A 21,692-nucleotide genomic window follows, 5' to 3' on the forward strand; every position below is an offset into this window, starting at 1 on the left:
TGTTTTTGGTTCCTCCATGCAATATTCACATCATAGATGTACCGAGCGTTGATAAAAATGAGATACGGTATTGTTAGACTTGGCGGAAGATGTGGGAAAACACAGCGACGTGTACCGCAGCAGAAGCTTATTTCCGAAGTTTAGAGGTCTTTACCTACCGTGTATCGCTGTTAAAATTTGAACAACTTTCACGCAGATATATCGAGTGAGAGAGAGAGAGAGAGAGAGAAAAAGAGAGTGAGTGAGTGAGTGAGTGAGGGAGAGAAGACCCCCGCAAACCTCGCTCGAGAAATAATTACAAATACCTGTGAAACAGGTATGCCGTTCACGGGCTTCTGGTTCTTTCATGTGTAACCGCGTATCATGAATACGCACTCGACGGTTGATAATGCCGCCGCGAAATATAACCTGCCACGGAACGTGAACACCGTAAAGTAATTCTGGCAGGTACGTGACAGTGTCAATTACTGCGTGCAATATGCATGATTGAATGTGTGTGTGTGTGTACGGATGTGTGGGAAAGAGACAGTGCAGCATGCATGCATCGGGTCTCGTTGAGTCTCGCGTGTGTAGAACGTTAATAAATTAAAATGAATCTATTTATTGCACCTAATTCTCTTCCCTGTAACAATAACTATAGGAATAGAGAGCAATAAGAAGATAAGACGAAACCTCTTCTCAACGTACACGGTTATTACATTACATATACGCGTTACGTGTACCGTAAATAATGAAACAGAAAATTTCAAGCTAAAAACTCGTTAATCAAACTAGAAATACAGGGTACATTTTTTTTTTGTTGTGAAAGTAAGTTTCCACGAGTGAGTGTTACGTTGATAAAATACTGTTAATAGTAACATTGAAAGATTGATTTATACTTTGATTGCAAGAAGAAACGAGAAACAACGTCGACAGCTGCATTCCAATTACCTTACCAACTCGCTTGTGGAGGATTCTTTATGGTTTCTACTTTTCAATCTATTCCTCGGCCAGTGATACAATAAAGGAAGAAATAATCGTGAGTACTGCACATGTGGATAATTATATATTTCTATCTTCTTTTTTTTCCATCAGGTATTGCATTTATAATTGTTGCTATTTTTATCGATAATTTACATTTAGAAATTACATTTTAATTACATTTTACTTTTCAATTCGTTTTCCTATTTTGCTTGTTTCACATTTGTTAAGCCGTTGTATTCTAAGACCTCCAATTATGTATTATAAGAGCCTAATAAAAGATGACTAGATAAGATAACAAGCAGCAAAATATTTCTTCCAACGCAGGCATGAAACTTGCGGCCTTTTATACCTGCATTATTATGTGAATGTAACGTGCCTTTATACGTGCAAGAACGGTCCGCGCAATGTTTTCCCTCTGTTGCCTTGGCTGGAGAACTTTGATAAGCAGAGTAGAGTTTTATGGGTCTTTGTCATATTTTAGACTGCTTGTATTAGTGGATTTTTCTACATTCTAAATTTCTTCTCTCCCTTTGCTGTATTCTGTAATCAGGTACCAATAATCAAGCTCACAACTTTGTATCGATGAATTACACTGGAATTGCTGCGAATTTCGTTGTCAAATGTTATATTTATGTATTTGGAGGCAAACACAACGGAATGCGTATCAACGAAGTGATTTGCATTGCGATCGAATTGGCGCGTTTGATTTCAAGTTATCACAACCTGTTGACAATGATGTTGAAAAGTTTTTATCCAACTTTTACGTGTAGTTTTTAGACATTTATCGCAAGATCTAACGCTTCGAATTTTGATTATTTCTTATCTGTAGTAGAGTAAGCACATCATATGTCATTGATGATGAGAATTGGAGAATAGCTAGAATTGGAATAATTTTTAACATGCAATTTCAGGGAATAGTAATAGGTATACAGTATAGTAGAATAGTAATAAGATGTGGTAACGGAACGATGTGATAGCAGATAAGCTATCTTTTGAACCTGCGGAACAGCTGGAAGCTCGTTTCTTTACATCTCGCTGCTAGTTTTACGTGAATAATGAATTTAAGGAGGATCGTGAGCCAAAAAATTGTAATTCTTTATCAATTTTATTACAAGATAGTCCGACATTGAGTGGTTATCGCAGTATGATACTCGTAGGCTACAAAGATATACTTAAAAACCCTAAAATAAAAAAATACTGACATTACAAACAAAAGCTTGCAATTAGATAGCGATGCGTTACTACAAATCGCTTCAAAATTGGTTGAGATCTAGTAGTTTCGATCAATTTCAGTATGTACGATGACGCATTCTATTCAAAAGACTATTTTATATGAATTTACTGAAAATATCTTCTTTATTATCTTGGCATTGTTAAATATTTGATTTTACAGCGTTGTACTGACATTGATTATGGTTGGGAATTTGGCAATGTCGTAACGACTATGAAATCTGTTTCATTGACTTTGTAGAAAATAGTTTTCCGAATAACGTAAGCCATCGTAGAATGGAATCGAATTAATCTACTAGATTTTTAACCATTTTGAAGCGACCTGAAATGCAGCATCGATATTTGAGCTTTTTCTTTATAATTTCTGTACTTTGTATTCTTGTTTTCTTCAAGAGATATTCAAAGATTGTGTGGCTGTACAATTTAACCGGTTTACCCAGCCAAGACAGTCAACTGTTAAATGAAAATGGTTGAAAATCGGACCACTTAAAGGAATGGTTGATTTTTAATCTAATTGATTTTCAGCGTATCTAACTATTGACCGGTTAAACCATTTCAGAGGGTTTGCCGAACTTGACCGGTTAATCGGTTAAACCATTGGCTGATTAACCAGGTTTTTACCATATTCCTGGCCGGTGAAGCTGATTAAATTGTACAACCGTAGTAGATTACAAATATGATAATTTCGATAAATATTCAATATAGGATTGCCTTGTAATAAAATCAATATAAATTATCGATTTTTAATACTCCATCCTCCATTACGATGTATTAGAAGTACAGTCCAGTTGAAGAGTTGTAATGAGAGAAATATGATATAACGAAGGTTTGAATGTTTAACAGACCATAAATCTTAGCCACAATGGCACAATTGTCGGTACCTTTGAAAAGATTCCATTATCAAATCATTTCTATGACGAATAAATTGCGTCGTTTGACCAATTATAATGATCTAGGGCTTGTTTTGTTTCTAAATAAATTCTCGACATATCCGCAAAGTCGGATTTTGAATAATGACGGAGCATTTCTTATTAAGGCATTGGTTTACGATTCGTCACTTGAAATGATTTCACTAAGCATGTTTTTTTTTTTTTTTTTTCTTTTACCTCAAATGAGAAGTCCAATAAAAAATATGAGTTTCTCGATTTCTAGAGAATTCATTTACGTTAAATATGAGCCCTGGTTCATATAAAATTGAGTACAGTTTTTTCATTGTGAGAATGATAAAACATTGAGATTTCTTCAAAGCCATCAAAAGATCAGCTAGTTTAGATGAAATTTTTGATTTAAAAATTTTTTTTTCTGTGTTATTGTATCAATGAAATTTAAATTGATGAACTTTAATTGCATTTCCAAACCTTCGTTATATGATATTTCCGTCTTCACAGCTCTTTCACTGTCGTGTATGTCTGGTACATCCTTAAAGAGAAGCGTTGGAAATTTCTAAGTTGTCTGGTCGTGTCTTGTCCAAGAAATTGGCAGAAACAGTAATCGCAAAAATGAAAGTTGATAATCCTCAGAACGGCGAAAAAGTATCGATAGAGGGTGTCTAGTGTGTCATGAATTGAAACAATTTTAGTCAACTTTGGATTCTTTTACCATCTTAGAAATAGTTCATTCGTACAGAATGGAGAAAATTATCTCATTTATGAAACACAACTAACTCTAGAGAGGGGGAGAGAGTGTGAGAATCGGATAGTTAACCTAAGACGGGATAGCCGTAAGCCTCGATATTCTGAAAAATCTATAATTGTCGAGACAATTGAAACAGTACACGTCGTTTTCTACAAATGAAATATACATTAAATTACATGGGTTGAAATTTTTCTTTGATCTGTGCTGAATTTTAGTCCTTTTATGTCGTCACAGATAATTTTAGATTCTTACCGATAACAGGACTGGTGACTAGTCACTTTTTTCAGTCTGTCATTTCGTCATATTCAGCATAAAATGATCGGTCAGTGCGCTTTTGTTGTTGAATTAGTAGCGAATTCTAATTGTAAATTTGAATATACGTTACATCTATCCCTGCACATTTAAATTTCAATTCTCTAGCGAGAGTAATGAAACTTATCGCTTACATGAAATTTTACGCGCAGCTTCTAAGAACCGTAACAAACAAACGTTTTTATAAAATTATCTTATTTTTGTTTCATGATTCACCGCTTACGTGAATATTTGAGGAACAAATAATTTCCTTGAAACATTACTACTCGAAAAAAAACAACTATTGTCCACCCGTGTCAAGTAATATTCTATGTTAGTAAATTTGGCAATATGAAACGTATTATCGCCTAATATAGATATTCTACATGATACATGAACTAGGAATTAATTATCAAGAATAGTAAATAGACGTAGCAAATGCAAGTAACGACCTAAAGTTTTCTCATTGAATTGAATTCTTAGTAAGTTTTTTGATTGACACTTGCTAACAGAAAAAACTTGATTTTTCAAATTATGTAATTTTCTGTTCCTTTGAAAATATATTTGTTTCATAATGTTGTGCATCTTCAATAGAAGTAATACATAGTAAGTTACATTTGAGGAGAAATCAGCAACATTTTTTCCGCAACTCTGAAATCATATGATTCTATACTTTTTGAAAAAATATTACTAGTATTTTGTCGTTACTCATAAATTAATTCTTCCGAAATTAGTTCGTCGGAATTATAATACTGATTCATATACTTGATACTAAACAAAATTGCAAATCAATGATGTAACATTTAGCCATAATTTTACCATTTTATACTCACCAATAGCTAATTAGGTTTCAATCACTTTTCACAGAAAAAACTTTTCTAGAGTAAAAATTAAGTGACGGTCATTTGCTTTATGATCTTTTGATTTACATTATCTAAAAAAAAGTACGTCACCATCAAGGTGATATTTATTCGATAGTCTTTACCGTTTTCAACCGAGACATGTTTTAAGGGATAACGAAGATTGAATTAATTAATACACTTGGTTTGGAAAGTCTATGCGTATTGCTTAGTTATGCAAAAAAATCTGCATATTTTCATTTCTGTGGTATCTCGAATCTTTGCTACGCTGCTGCTGTGTCTTGCTTGTTTTTCACAAAACATTATCTCGGTCTTGTAAACCTTACGCAGACAAAGGCAGCTTAGTAAATAAGTATAAATATGTAACTCGGTGAGACTGGATGTTGACGTCGTAGATGCGTGATGAGAGTCAGGCGCGATGTGTATGATAGAAGAAGGCAGGTCTACATCAGCCACGCACCTACTAACAACGAAGAGAATCGTTATAATTTTTTCAAGTCATTATTGAACTGTGCAAAGTAAGGAATAGTGAATGTGACGAGAAACCGACGCTGGTTTTTATAAATAATCCAGAGCAAAATGATGAAGAATAGGGTTCACCAGGGAGCAAGTTGCTTAACTAAACTTGCCGGCAAAGCTCGCGGCCGCAAAGGTATTTGCAAACGTTGATTTGTAATTTCAATCACAATATAGCTTCACCGTCACCGCTTCTCATTCGCTAAAGTTTTATTAATTGTTTTCGATACTTTTACGTGAAAAATTTGTGTGGAATCAAGTCGGCTGAAATGAGACCATCTGTTTCTTTCTTTCGTAAACCTTGGGTTTACTCATAGAAATGTTGAATTATTGTCAGGTTAATAAATGTATGTAGATTGGAAAAAATTGTCCCTTTACTACATTTGAAAAACGTGATCTTCAGATTTAGAGGTGGCAGCGGTTTGAAATTTATGATAAGGATTCAGGACTGCAATAAGTGTAGCAGTCATTTTAGTTCAGTATTCCTTCGGAGGAGAATAATCAGCGGAATGAACATACGGTGCAATTTAAGGCCGTTACATAACATATTTTCGGTCGATGTACTTTTTCTCCGATGTATACGAATCTATCCGCAAGTTTTCTGTGTGGGTAATAATTTTAAAATTATTTTCAAACCTGGAAAATTACCTTGAAAGTATGTCGATAGGAAACAAAAATGAGCAAAACCGATAACTGTTCACTAAAACACTTTTATTTTAGTCTAATTATCCCTTAGAAAAACCTAAAGTTTCTCCATTTTAACAAGAAAGGTTTCCGATGAAAATTCAGCCAAAGTAAAAGCCCATATCTGATACCTTTTTTTTGTCTACTTTTACAACCTGTGCCTCATTCCATGTCATGTAAGCTGTCGCCTGTTGAAATATAGTGCTGATCTCATTGCGATTATATATGTTGTCAAGGTTTTAAGAGATTTGAATAAAGTGAACTAAAGATGACATTCGCTTCTGTTTCGATGTACTAATGAAAATGTTGTGTTTGAAATGTACGATTTTGATGGTAGTTTGCTGTCTTTATTGATCATTTTAATATTTCCAGGTAAATATAGCTGCAAGAGTTCCAAACAAACCATCATGGAGCACTCGGACTTGGTAGCAGAGATGATGCACATTGAGAGATTGACGACTCAGGAACGACTCCATTTGGCACGTCATCGGAGGCTGCAGCAGCTGAAGCAATGGCGTCATCGAGAAAAAGAATGGCTCCGTCACCAGAATAAACACCCAAGCAATAAACGTCACATATTTTTTAGCGACAGCGTTATGCTTCTAGAAGCTGCGGCTAGAAACGATCTCGACGAAGGTAGTGTAGCGAGGCAAAATCCTTCCTCGCCTTTGATTTGTTTCTCTTGATGTATTATGAAAATGAAAAGGACAGAATTATCAATGGGACAGTGTATATTTATATCTATTGAATATATCTTGCGCCCATTAGTGAGAAGGCTTTTGAAGAAAGAGGTGAATCCTGATTCTACCAACGAGGATGGATTGACCGCGCTGCATCAATGTTGCATTGATGACAATGAAGAAATGATGAAAATACTCGTTGAATTTGGGGCCAACGTCAATGCGGAGGACAGTGAAAAGTGGACGCCACTTCACGCTGCTGCGACTTGTGGCCATCTTCACTTAGTACGCTACCTAATTGCGAGGGGTGCTAACTTACTGGCCGTCAACGCGGATGGAAATATGCCGTACGACATATGCGAGGATGAGAAAACCCTCGACTGCATAGAAGGTACGACGCTGAAAGATTTTGGCGAGGAAATTCAAAAACGTCGTCGTAGTCGATTTTAATCTTCTTTCTTATTAATGAAAATATATTTTTCAGGTGAAATGGCAAGACGCGGTGTTACGCAAGAATTAATTGACGAAACTAGGGCTGGAACTGAGGTGCAGATGTTGCGAGACCTGCAGAAGATCGCAGCCCAAGGTGGTGACCTAGAATATACCGATCATCAAGGTGCTACACCTGTGAGTACGCAAAAAACGTGCGCTACATTCAGACATAGTGAATTTGAACTCAAAAAATCTATAGTAACGCGTTTTGTTCAATCGTATTGTCACTTTGGTACCGTGAATTAACGTGCAACAATTTTGGAAGTAAGATTAAGGGTGTTATTTACCTAGAGTGCTACTAGAAATTAGCATTGTCTTAGAAATTGCGCAAACAAGAAGGTAAATACGAAGGATCGTCTATGTGGTACAACTCAGTTGGACCTAGGCAACACCTTTAATTTAAAGTTACCGCTTTCCATAATCGTATCGTCAAGAAAACTTGCTACTTATAATTATTTTTCATTACAGCTTCACATAGCAGCAGCAAACGGGTACCTCAGAGTCGTTGAATTTCTTCTTGATCAGCACGTTTCAACCGATGTTGTGGACAATGATAAATGGCAACCTGTTCACGCAGCTGCCTGTTGGGGACACGTGAGTGACTGTTGATGAAAGTTTTTTACTTAGAAAACTGTCAGCCAGTCTCACATTTAAAGAGACAAATCGTATTCTAATAATAGTTTTACCACAGCAGTTTTCTATCCCTTTCAAGTGTAATATATTTTATATTTAAATGCAGAAATGACAATTCAATTATTTTTGGCACGATCTTTACTGACAAATGTCTCTAGTTATAAATATTATTGACAAGTTTTTACCATGTGGTTTACAGCTCGAGGTGCTTGAGTTGTTGGTACACAATGGAGCTGACCTGAACGCGAAAAATAAACACGAAGAAACTCCTGCCGGTGAATAAATTGTACACTTTTCCTTTGTCGCTTGCAAATTCTGTTCACCAAGTATACAGATATGTTCTAAACTTTGGGGTTGGAGGGGGGCCAACGAAAAAATTAAGTTGTATACAATTGTCCACGCAGAGACAGATTGTATGTTCAGCTGACAATGAGCCAACGTGAGTTATACGTAGGACGGTATTTGCTTCCAAAGATGAGTGAATATTTATCAAAACTTAGAACCAAAGAAATTTATGAAAATTTATCGCTTACTTTGTAGTAACAAATAGCAGTAAATTACACAGATACATGATGAAAGATTAGAGGGAACTTTGACATCTTGGTATTTAACATTCAATAAATTCTCATTGTCAGCTAGATACACTTGCAAAAGATGTGGTGGGATAATTTATAAATTCAATTCATTATTTCGATTCCTTTGGCATGTGAGACGAAATGTGTAAAAACTGTTTTCTTAAAAACGATAGTCAATTTTAATTAGTTTGTGAATTTTATGTAATTTATCATTTCATCGTTACTAATTTTTAATGAATTTACATAGACATCTGCGAGGATCCCGAACTGAGAGAGAGAATTATGGAGCTGAAAACCGAACAGGAGAGTAAACGACTGCAAGAAGCCCAGAAGCGAAGAGTACGAAGATCTCAGAGTATAAATACGCGAACGCAAAGCGTTCGGCGAACATCTATCAGGGACAAAGTACTTACCACGAAAAAAGACGCTCAGGAGGAAGCTAGGCTCAGGATACAAGCACAGCAGGTAGTCTAATCGATTCAATAAAATTTCAGTGGATTGTGGTTTTCTCTTCTCGGTGTGACATATTTTCTTGAGTTAAACTATTCTAAACGAGATACGAGATTTTCTCAAAACTTGTACAACCATTATAAAAAATATTTTCAAACCATATTTAGTTAAAGATATCTTCCAGTTATCGTTAAACAATATAATATTTGCTACTGAAAATCCTTACTCGCTAGTATGTGCTTTATGTGAATTTTGAATTTTCAGACTTACGTTGGTGCACCTACACAGAACATAACACCAACAGAGAATAGCACCAACGCACACGATGCAACTTCGGAAGACACAGAATCGACCAGCTTAACTCCGGCGGTGAGGCGAGGGCCCGAAGGGAAGGACAATGATTCGTTTATGCATGAAGACGTGGATAAGGACTCAGGTACATTCCGTGGCTTCTTTTGCTTGCATTGGTTGTGGTTTAGTGGACTATTGCGGTAGGTGGGTAGTACAGAAAATTTTAATTTGGTCACAAGAAGGGAATCTCGGTTAACGATATTTGTTGCGAATCACATACCATAAACCCATACATAATATTTCTTCCGTAACTACCGTTAATATTACGTACACGTACATACATAATTTTTAAACGATATTAATTGTAGTGTGATAAACCTATACCAGTTGAGCATAATAGGTTCCAGGCCTTTCACTGAAGTCACTAAAACTGATTCGGCCCAGGTTTTGTGAAAAATGTTTCTGTCATAAAGTCTTTTACTGACATTTTTTACCACAAAGTCTTTCACGGGTCTTCCTTATTCCAAATAAAAGTTTGGTAAAATTCATGAGCGATTCCAGAGGCTAGAGTTGAGGATCTGAAAAACTTGGAATTGCGATCAGAATCATTGAATATCTGAACGTCTTGTATCAGGTCATCAAATACTTTCGGAAAAAGTATTATGTAAACGTTTTAACGGCGCAAATACATCGCATCTGGTTTCTGTTCGTTTCTTTATGCAAAGCACCATATTTGAAATAAAAAAGTGAATAGAAATCTTGAAAGTTTTGACAAACGTGAACTTTGCAACATTGTTAATCCATTTCACGATTGATGTAAGCTTTTGATTACCAAATAATCCGCAAATGAATTTCAAGTTAAAAAAATTTGGAATTTTGTGGCCAGTTTGAAAATATAATTCTTGAAAATAAGAATAAAAAGGTGAAGAGTCTGAAATTCTTGCTCGCGTTATTAGTCTATAGAGAACTTCTATTGTTGATTGGTTGATATCCGATTCTCATAAATTATTACTATTTTTCCAAACAGGACGAAAATATTACATGCGTTTCACTGTGAATTTTCTATATATCTGTGATATGAACTTTTCAATGATTAGCTGTGATGTAGACTTCTTCTCATATCATCACCACAAAAAAATAAAGAATCCAAGTTTCTACTTGTTACTATTAAATTTTAACTGGAATTAGTGAATTCGAATCAGAAAAATATATGAGAATTTCATTTTTATACAAAGTCAAAGTTTCAGCAATCAATTGTAAATCCTTTCAGATTTTAAAATAAAACAAAGTATATGATTAACATTTTTTGACCGATCAGTATACAAGATTGTTTTTCATTACGGTGTTAGAATAAATTTTTCTTAATCGAAATTGAGGCTTCCCTTCAATTAGGAATCAAAATTTAATCTCCATTCCAATTAGTTCGTGGATTTTAATCTGTATTAGTTTCATTTTTCGTTTGGCATCAACCGATGCTGCATAAATTCACGTTGATGCATGAATTCCACGGTGAATTTGAGTATTATATATTTTACACACTTCCCTATACATGTACCTATGTAGTGTCATATGTTGAGGACCTAAAAAAAAAAAACATGTTCAAAGTCATGATAGAGAGAAACGAAATAATTAGATACATACTTCAATCACCAGCAATTTATACGTAAGTCATTAAGTATATCTCGTTATTGACCCACATTTTTTTCTTTTTTCATTTATACTCACAATTAGCTTATTTTGTAGAACGTTTGGTAGCACACACAATGAAGTCAATACTTATTATAAGAATGATATCTACTTACATAACTATATAATGGAAGAGAAGAATTTTCGGTGATTCTATCATATTAACTTAATGATAATAGTGATAATGATGATAATAATTGTAGACCTAATATCGCGAAAGACAGGGTGAGACGTAGTACTATCGTACATGTCTATTATTTGTAGGAAAGTTTTAATATATCTTTCAAGCTCGCTATGTGCCAAATGAAATATAACATAAATGAAAAATTGAAATGAAATGAAAACAGCTAAAAAAGAAAAGAAAAGAAAAGTTAAGAAAATGTAAAACTAACCAGTATTGTAGAGTACATATACACAAATTTGTAAATATAATGTTGAATGTCACGTAATACCTAGCTATCGATCATTTACCTGCTGTCGTTTTTCTTTTTCCATTACTGTGCGCTCCCGATATAATTCCGAGGTTAGTTTTCTATCTCACATTTTTATTCCTTTAATCATACGTTCCATAATAAACAACAAATTTTGCATATTCCGAAGAATTTATATATATATATATATATATTTTTTTTTAAATATATCTTATTTCGATTCATTTATGCACTCTTTTTCTCAATCTTTGTCTTTCTCTTTTTGTCTACCTCTCTTTCTATCTCTCCATTTTGCCTTTATAAAAGTTCTGAATCGCTTTTTACTTATTTTTAACTATTGACAAGAGAAGATTTTTAATTTGTATTCTTAATTTGAAGCTTAAAAAAAAAGCTCACAAAATAAGTAACAGTATTGCACAGTATCTATTTGCATAGAATTAATGCTTGCTTTTTACATAATTGAAAGAAACAATCGAATAACAATAAAGACTCGAGGAAATAATTTTATTTCGTTTTACTAGTATTTTCTTATAGCAAGATAAAAACCTTTGCAATATCAGAGCTATCTACTAAATGGAGCATTGTGGGATTATCAGTAACAGATATGAGACCACTAAATAATAATCTATATTCGAACTATCAGCCTGCTGAATGATTTGCTGAATTATTACACTACACATTTTCTAGCATGGTTGAGCATGCATGAGTACAGATTTTAGGACACTAGTTGTATATTTATATACGTAAAAATGGACTTACGAATAAGTTGCATATTAATACACGTTTCATATTATTATCACACTTGAAGTAGATCATCCATTAGTATTTGTTATTTATACATGGCGGTCGTGAGCCGTTAAATCTAAGTATACCCAGATCTCTGGGATTAAATCTCGTCGTTTTGTTAAATTTTTCAGTATCAAAGTTTTATACTTTTCGTAACTAGGAAAGAAATTGATCCTTAGATAGATTTCCTACAATATTCTCCATAGTGTCTTGAGTAAATTAGCTTTTTGATAGTCAATTTTCACCTTGGTAATTATTCATTCAAACTTCAATCCACCAATTTTAGAACTTCGTTTGCGAATACGGTGATACATATTTACATATAAAGATAACTGCCTAATAGTGTAATTCTATATTCAAACGAACCGATCATTTCATTGAACCTAATAAATAAAGGCTCTCCACGAGCGTGTGTAGAATTATAATTAAATAAATATTTTGTAAATCTTAGTATTCTGGAATTCTTGTACAATTCTTTCTTTCTTTTTTTATTTATTTATTTATTTATTTATTTTTTTTTGATTGCATATCTATATTAATGGCAAGGATGGTAACTACATAAGATATAACACGTAGTGATAATAATAATTAACACAGTAATAATAAAGTTTTCAAAAATAGATCCTCCACTTAGTAATTAGCTTTGTGCGATTCTTTAATACTTTCAGTGTTGGTATTTTGGTAAGGATAAATTAACCTACCTGTGGTTTGCCTTACAATGAGCTTGTACTCGTGAGATTTTCTTCATCTTTCTTTTGATAATGATACGTTTTAAGTACCCGTATTTGTCCTTCTAGTGTTTAGTATACATATTTCTTTCCGTTTTTAAACAGAAATAATTTATTGCATCACGTTTCGAAACGCATCCCACGAGAAATAACAACTTTTTTTTTTATTTTAAACATAAACGTAAAGGGGAAAGAAGAAAAAGGAAATGAAATGCATATATTGAAAAAAAAAAAAAATCTTACGACTAAGTCGTCATTTTCACAGAGAAGACTAAAAAAATCATGTAACCAAATAAATACGTAATTACCTAGTTTAGTGAACTAGTCAATTGTGATAAACATATCAGCATAATATTTACAAATAGTATAAGTTCAGGCACTCTTTATTACCATTTTATGTGATTACTATCAGTCAAATATTAAAAATCAAATTCCATTAACTCTTTGGGTATAATTTTTAATCGCTTATTGGTTACAGAAATATTCATATTATGATTTTTATACACAAACCGATTTTACCCTGGCCTATATACAAACCTATTAGCGCTTTGTCGAATAAACTGTCTACATTTGCCAATTGCGTAACTTATTCCAGCAGTTAGAATAAGCTGTTACTTGATTGGAATTATGTAATATTATGTTACAATTACTTGTTTTCTGCTCTAAATTTTAACTCAAAATTTAATTGATTGTACAACACGCCTCGTTTTATGGTGCTTCTTTATTCCAAAACTTTAAAACTTACATAAATAGAAATTTGTTTCATCTCAAAAAATTGAGGATAAATTTAACCAATTATGACGTATTTAAATTTTAATCTAACGATACCTATTATCATTGGTGCTGCAACATGATTTACGCAACTAATTTTTATTCGCTATTTGAGTAACCTTCTGTAGCTCCTTTTCGTTTCAATCGACGGTTTGAGTGTTCATTTAAAGTCACTCTTAGTGTCGTAGTTTTGAATTTAATTGTTTTCTTCATTAGGGTCCAAAAAAAGTCTACCAGAAATGTTCTACTTTGCTTTTCCCCCTTCCATAAATACATATATATATATATATACATATAAATATACACTCGAATGGTTATAAAATTGGCATTGTGGACAGTGAATTTTAACGCCGCATATAATGTAAGAAGGGGGTGGGGGTCATGGGTGAAGGGATAGTAAGTACGTGTTGAAATACGTTTGTAAATGTAAAGATGTAATAGCTGTACACTTAGTATGCATACATACATATTTACGTTAACATGGTATATGGAGATGTATATATAACATAATATAATATAGTATAATATAATGTGAGAGGGATTTGAGTACGGGGGTAGCCTTGGATTTACATATTTGCCTCGGCAGTCGCAGGGCCTGACCCGCCTGTCGGCAACCAGCAGTCCTCCATTTACACAGCCGAGACCGATGCTAATGGCAAGATCAACATACACGTGTCTGTAGTGTTCGTCAAATCACTCTCGGACCTGAAGAAGCAGAGGGCCCAGAATCGTCACACACCCACAAACTCGGTGGACGCCAATGGCAACGGAGTACCGACGCCCGTCTCTTCGATATCCGGCTCAGAGTTAAACACCAGAGACTTCCAGAGGTTCACAGGAAACACCAGCGACATCCTTGCAGATAGTCAATCGGATAAGGGCTGCTGCGTCTTGATGTGAAGCGCGCAGTGAGTTGTGTTATCTCAAATATTTCAAACGCCGCACCAGTTATTTGATTTTAAATTTCTAGAGTAGATAGTGTATTTATATTCCCTTATCGCATCACAGTTCACAGGATACATTCCATATAATTTATGTTGTTAACTTTGTTTCTTTCTTTTTTGTGACAATACATCGTAGTGTAAGTCCCTTTTTTTTATTGTAAATCTTGTGCTCAATATTACCAGTTATTATCTTATTCCTGTTGGAATTTAGTTATTCTTTATTATTAGACGTTTGTATGTTAAGCAAAGAACGAGCTGAAAAGCTCCTGTTTGGTCAATTTCTTAATCTATGTAAGTAAAATCGATACCATTCGGTATCTGATGAAATAGTTGTTCGCAAATTAGGAAAATGGTAAAACTTTAGAAAGTATCGAATAAATTACGAGTTTATGAACTAGTATTAAAAAATGATCCAAGTTTCACTTGCGTCCTTGTAAAAATTGCTCCAACATTTTTTGTCTTTACAAAAGCAATTATGCATTTAGATAAGAGCGTTTTGGAAATGCGAGGCTCTTGATTCTGAAACAGTCTTCGATTTTTACACGTATAGTTTTTTTCCTGTCACTCGGGTGATATGTGTCGTATCTATTTGTATAATAAGTTATATTAGCATAGTCTTAGAAACTCACCGGGTGAAAAAGTTTTTCTCTATTCACAGCAATATTTGTTGAATTTTTCATTCATTTCGTTACTTAATCGTATGGTAGTTAGTGGCACTATTTTATGCATTTGTTATCGAAAATTTTCAACTCAAAATCAAAGACACGAGCCCACCAAAGCTAAATGAAAGATAAGTGTTAAATAGTACAATGCTTCTTTGCATTCTGATTCTAAAACCGATCTTCTCATTCGAATTCAAATTCTCATTTTTTACATTTTATTTTATTCTTTCATTTCAATTTAAAATCAGTGAATAAAATTCAAATAATTAGAAACTAGTGCCTAAAGTGGTGCCACCTTGGAATCTGCGCTACGTGTCGTTGAAGTCCAATTAACTTAAAGTTGGCGTATACCATCAATGAGTTAAATTGAGAACACATGCACTTGACTACGAATGAATTTTGTGAAAATACTTAATTTGTTATTGCTGCAACGTTTTCCATAGTTAAAAACTAACAATAAAGAACAAGAAAAAAATTTTTCTCACCTTCAAAATTAACTTTCCTAAATTTAAGTTACTTGAGTCATTATTTTAGTATTAGACAATTGATAAGCCAGTCATGATTTCCTCATATTTACATTTCTGTTAAGAAATATGAAGTTTTCTGTGTGTTATACGTAACACTTATACCCGGACTTTAATAGATATTTTCATGATAGACGTTGCGGGATTAACAAGTTGACGTATACTTGTATTCCGAATATCTACTTATGTTTTCACACAGCACATGTAATGTATGTACGTTTCATTCCTTCTCTTGAATTCGACCCTTACACAATTATGCAATAGTTGACGTATTTTGATATTCGATCCATTGATTTTAAAAGTGGCACAACTCCATCGTCAGTAATTAGTTTCAAGGCTATTCATTTTTTTTCACCAAATTCATACAGTATTCAACAACTTCAGCTAATCGTAAGAATTGAGTTGTACTAGGTTTATAATCAATTGCTCATTTATGATTAAAAAAATAAATAAATAAATAAATAAAAGAAATTAAAGAAAGTGCCGAAGAACTGTGGCAACGTAGTATTACAGTTCTGTATACATTCCTAAGATCAAAACACCTTTTTGTAATTTGTGAAAGAAGAAATATTCGACAAAAAGAAGTATTATTACAATAGGTATGTACGTGCAAAGATGGGTATTAAACTGACGTATAAACAAACATAATATAACTTTTTATATTTTTTTTTGGCAATATGAAGATAAGCGAAGGAAAAAGAAATAAGAAAAGGAAAAACTATCTTTCTTACTTACAATTAGCAATAAGAGATCGGGAGGCATATGTACTTAATATAATATTGCTTCAAAAAAAAACATTCCAACTATATAGATATACATATATATGTAGATAATAAATATATAACGTTTAACAAATGGTATTTTGGAGAACTTTATGCTTATAATATGATAATAGAAAATTATTTAAATGTGTATAACATGTATTATTTTATATATTGTAGTATTATTATTATCGTTTGATATAAGATCAGCCTTATTGATGTTCTGTTTTATCTCATTTTTTTTTTTACCGGATTATATAATATATAATGCACAGAAATTGTAAATAACTTGTACCTTATACGTCTCACAAATTGTAATAATGAACCAATTGTTTCAATTGAAAACGAAAGATCGATTGTTTCAATCGTATAAATCAGCGATGCTTTAAGTATATATATACATATATTTTTTTCGGAACAAAAAAGATAGACGTATATAAAATAAAACTGTGGCGTTATGGCGAAATCAACTAACAATTCTTTGCCGATGTTAAAATTATTCAGTCTTGCTTTAATCAATGTCGATAAATATAAGAATATAACTATAACATCACATATGTATATATACACCTATAATTTGCAGCTGTACGATGTACGTTAATATGTTTAATCGGAATGTTACAAAATCAATCCCACGCGTATGCCAAGTTAATGTAAAGTGCAAAAAAAAAACAAAAACAAACAAACAAACAAACTAAAACAAAAAAGATATTAATTTATGGCAGTATTAAGTCATCGTAAACATTCCGCAATACCGTCCATACTATATTTTTTCTGTAAAATTAAACAACATATATTTGTAACTTCTGTAATATTCTAGTCAAAAAGAAGATGAAAAAAAAAACAAATAGCGAATCCTTCCGCGCATCAAGTTCCGTCACTATTAGAAATGTCAAAACTATCAAGAAACTCTGGGTTGTGAATTGTGAATTTTTTTTATAAAGTATTTTGCGGCTAAGCGATTAAAGTAAAAGAGATGAAGCGCTCCTATAAGCTGCAAGCTTGAAGATAAATTATTCAAAACTGCGATTTTTATTTCGAAAATTTTACACTGCTGTAAAGACTTGTGCAGTTGACTGTAGAATGAAATGTTAAACTCAATTTATCACGTATTAAAGAATTGCAGCACTGGCTGGGAATTTCAGACCCCCAATATAACTTGAGAAAAACGATTAATAAATCTTGTGTCGGCATTATTCTTTTTCACTGTCTACTCCAGTGCCTTAAGATGTTCTATATACGTATGTGTCTACGTACTTTGTTCATTTAATTGTTTTATTACTCATACTGAACGGATGCTCTCCTGTTCTTTGCTCAAGTTTTCTTCATTCTATTAGGATGTCGCATACCTATCATGATTTTCGCGATTCTTATATCCGATGTCAGCGCTAATTTCGGTTCTGTCACGTGATCTATAAAAAGTGTATCTGAAAGATGGGAATTCGATATACGTCATGAATAATGATACCAGAAATGTATTTTAGATCGCCTAAAATGTTCACATAACTGTAATAGAATTCATCAGTCGATCTGGAAAAGTTGCATACGTGACGAAGTTTGTTTTAGAAATTTCGCCGGGAATTCATCTGAATAGTTTTAATCTTTAATCTTGTGGGTATCGGGAATAACCAATATGGCGCTGGAAAGAGTAAACAGCTGATCGTTTTTTGTACATTACACGAATATTAAGGTAGAAAAAAATTCACGCGAGTTAATACTCTTTTATTTCAATCCTTGGACTAAATATGCTGCGAAAAATACGGTAAAAACAGACTTTCAGCGTTGAGTGATTGGTTTTTTCAATTATTATATACGCGTTCGTTACGCGAAGCGAGAAAGAACCGTTCAAGTTTTTTTGGTTAGGCGTGGTTCTGCTGCCAAGTAGCATCTTTCCTAGATTCTACGCAATTCACGTCCGTCATGGTGTTCATTGTTGTGATATTGGTAGACAATACACACAGTTTAAGGGTCAGAGCACATATTTCGTCAGTTAAAACATATTAGATCGATCGTGATGAGAGCTTCATACATACATTATTTTATATTACATCGTTTGTACTGATTTATGATATTTCTTGAATATTATACATATAAAATTCTGCGCGTTGGTGAAAAGTGAAAAATTCACTTTTCCAACCGAATAACATTCACCTACAATGTTAAATATACACTTTAATACATCATATACTATTTAAGATGTCGAAACGGTTGAAATAAATCTGGTTCATTTTGAAGTATTTAGTCAAGCCTTCGTTGATTTTTTCGTTTTGTTTTTCTTTCAAAACTTTACATGTTCTGACCGCGAATGGTTAGTTGGGAAACTGGTTCTGATGGAGAAAATTTCTCAAGTGTAATAATTGCGTGATATAAGTTAAGTTAAGTCGACTATTTCCTAGTGTGGAATAGAGATTTCGGAAATTAAACTGACGACGAATGATTCATGCAAGTTCGTTTCATCGCGTTTCGTATATTTCACGGAATTTGCAACCCGCGATGAGGAAAGCAATTGAAACATTTTGCTCAATCGGAAGATACCTCGTATTGCCTCATTCTAATTTTCAGCTAACCTTGTGAGTAAACTTAAATCTCCTCTTTTCGAGGCATAAAATTTTTGCAAAACTGATCCGTTCTATAATAATGTACTTACTGCCGAAATGCGTCGAAGATAATTTTGTCAGATATTATGGTTTCTTATAATTTTGATGTGAGTGCAGTGATTGCAAATCTTAAAAATTTGCACAGTAACAATTACAGTCGTTTGGCTCAAATCTTAAAATGTAGTAGATAGTACAGTGTTCGATTTGTGACTAATCGGACTTCTTATACCCAGACTAGCAATAAGCAATTGAGATAATAATGTCATGTCGCAAAGTATACAATTCAGTTGTTAAAAAAATTTTAAAATACCTTAAAAACTATTGAAACGTCGAGTTGTATTAAAGGAAAATTTCCAAGTACAAAGAATGCGTCTAATTCGTTTATACGGTTTCAGTAGTGAAGCGAATATTCATATCCGACGAATTACGGTATGAAGAAAACTGGAAACAGTTGAATGGTTTTCACATCAGATGTAAAAGATTCACATAAAAGCTAATACGTAAAATGGAAGAAATACATTTTAGGTCTGGACCTATTTATCGAGTCCATAATGCCTGAATCGATTTGAAAAAAAATATATAACCCCCACCCCTTCTTTTGACAGACTTACGTTTAGAACAACTTTTTATCATTAGGCCCAATAAAGTCCAAATAACCTTTTGTCAAGTGAAAAGCGTTTATTTTTTGAATTAAAAACAATTTTCGATTCTTGATGTAAAATATATGTTTCATTTTTGTAAAATTTGGAATCTATTAAACTCACTTTGATTTTTGAAATAGAAACTAGCCTTTCTATAGCAGATTGGTGTTTAGAACAGCTCAATCGAATGCTTAGCTGCAAGGAATCAGTTACTCATTGCGATTCGTGATTGAGGTGCAGATTTCTTAACATTGAATCCAAATTTTTTGTATACGGAATGAAACAATTGTTCCTAATCCGAACCGGAGGGGGGGGGGGGGGGGGGGGCGAATAAAAAACTGATTTGGACTCTATTAAGCGTAGAATGTGTCTGCGCTCAATATCTAATTCTTCCATCTGATTCATCGTCAAAAATCCTACCAAACATTTTGTCTGGTAAGAAAAATGTTTCCGATTTTAGGTATTTATCCTTTTTGCAGCACCTCGCATAATACTATACCTATAATACCTTGCGTAATAGTATGCAGGAGTAATTTGAAGGGAATTTAAAGGTCGATGCTAATGTGAACTCAATTTCCAAATATGGTATTGTAACGGAAACATTTCATTCGCAGATATGTGTAGCTTCACATGCGATTATTCTTAGAATTCAGACGATTGTTTGTAATATTATAAGTAATTGTTATTACTCGCGTAATTAAGGTATTATGCAATATGAATTATATAAAATATTGACTTGTATAAATATAGGTGATATGTATAGGTATAAACTATAGGTTGTTCCATCTTCCGTTTTATAATACACGATTAATATATATGAACAATGACTGGGCATGATAGGTAAACGTTAGAAAAATACATGTGCTTCCGGTTATGATGGTTGTGCATATACATCCTGATAACTAAATCAGAATTGCCCAATTATTAAATTGATGAGAGTAAATTCTAGGCGTTACATCAGATGTACGAAGATATCTGTACTTTTTTTGCGAAATCCTTACTTGATTTTCACTCACAGACGTCTCATGACTTATACAACGCAACGTATTAGAACAGACGAGTGTGTAAACTTCATGAATTATTTTTCGACTAAGATATTCTCTATAAAATCTCAGACAATACTTCCTACATTATGCCCATTTACAACTCACATCAATGCATTAAAGATGTTTATAACGTACAGTCGGGTCGTAAAATTGAATCGTGAAATAAAAATATGATAAAACAAAGGTTTCGAAAGTTTGATTTGAGCTAATCCAATTACATATAGCTTAAAGAAAAGCGCCTGGTACAGGAAAATGAAGTTAAAAACGTTAAATTTCAAATGCAGACTTTATTATAGTAACAACTACGTACATATGTTAGATTATTCTGTCATTTTCATGGAAAAATTTACATTGCTTGTTCGATTCTGATCAATAGAAGCTATTTTTATGCGTGAGTGAATTCTTTATGCAGGTTATCCGAAAAGTTTCGGGACGGCTGAATAACTCCATAACTTCGAGTCGTAGAAAAATCGTTGGGAACTAAAATTGTAGGATTTTTCCCACGCTATATATTCGGTCGTGATCTTAGATTTGACCTTGACAATGACGTTCAAAGTAACTTCCAAGATTAAACCGATTTTTTAAAATGGGATAACAAAATTTGAAGTATCCAAGATCGTGTCGGACCGTTAAATTTTTCGCTATTTTCATTTCCGGGGTCAAAAACATGGCGTCGCATTTACAAAAATTGGTTTGACCTTGAATGTCGTTGTCAAGGCCAAGTTCAAGGTCACGACCTGATAGTCGAGAAACAATTCTACATATTACCTTGGTACTCGTAATTTTTTCTACGACTCGAAGTTTTAAAATTGTTC

The 21,692-nt window shown here is 33.3% G+C and overlaps 1 protein-coding gene and 1 long non-coding RNA gene across 7 annotated transcripts; one reads left to right on the plus strand and one right to left on the minus strand.

Moving 5' to 3' along the window:
* The first annotated feature begins 168 nt into the window (after nucleotides 1-168).
* Nucleotides 169-20,155, plus strand: LOC107222843 (protein phosphatase 1 regulatory subunit 16A). 6 transcript variants are annotated; one of them, XM_046731022.1, is made up of 10 exons: nucleotides 169-447; nucleotides 891-1,018; nucleotides 6,552-6,815; nucleotides 6,948-7,250; nucleotides 7,344-7,486; nucleotides 7,820-7,945; nucleotides 8,184-8,259; nucleotides 8,807-9,024; nucleotides 9,274-9,445; nucleotides 14,289-20,155. In XM_046731022.1, exons 3-10 carry the CDS (start codon nucleotides 6,587-6,589, stop codon nucleotides 14,600-14,602), a joined length of 1,581 nt encoding a protein of 526 aa, XP_046586978.1. In that variant the 5' UTR covers nucleotides 169-447; nucleotides 891-1,018; nucleotides 6,552-6,586; the 3' UTR covers nucleotides 14,603-20,155. The 6 variants fall into 6 exon arrangements, with proteins under 6 accessions (XP_046586978.1, XP_046586977.1, XP_046586979.1 ...); XM_046731021.1 differs by having other exon boundaries at nucleotides 894-1,018; XM_046731023.1 differs by lacking the exon at nucleotides 169-447 and adding an exon at nucleotides 500-807.
* On the minus strand, nucleotides 2,908-8,222 carry LOC124292825. The gene is made up of 4 exons (XR_006902759.1): nucleotides 8,170-8,222; nucleotides 7,847-7,953; nucleotides 6,583-6,860; nucleotides 2,908-5,442 (listed from the first exon to the last, which is right to left on the minus strand). It is a non-coding gene; the product is annotated as an uncharacterized LOC124292825 (long non-coding RNA).
* Nucleotides 20,156-21,692: the final 1,537 nt, after the last annotated feature.

The sequence above is a fragment of the Neodiprion lecontei genome, chromosome 2 (genome assembly GCF_021901455.1).
Source record: "Neodiprion lecontei isolate iyNeoLeco1 chromosome 2, iyNeoLeco1.1, whole genome shotgun sequence".
Lineage (NCBI taxonomy): Eukaryota > Metazoa > Arthropoda > Insecta > Hymenoptera > Diprionidae > Neodiprion > Neodiprion lecontei.

Coding starts and splice junctions, on each gene's coding strand:
- LOC107222843 (XM_015662360.2), top strand. CDS start 5,559: ATGATGAAGAATAGGGTTCACCAGGGAGCAAGTTGCTTAACTAAACTT. Junction 7,251..7,343: donor AACCCTCGACTGCATAGAAG/GTACGACGCTGA, acceptor TATATTTTTCAG/GTGAAATGGCAAGACGCGGT. Junction 9,446..14,288: donor AGACGTGGATAAGGACTCAG/GTACATTCCGTG, acceptor TTGCCTCGGCAG/TCGCAGGGCCTGACCCGCCT.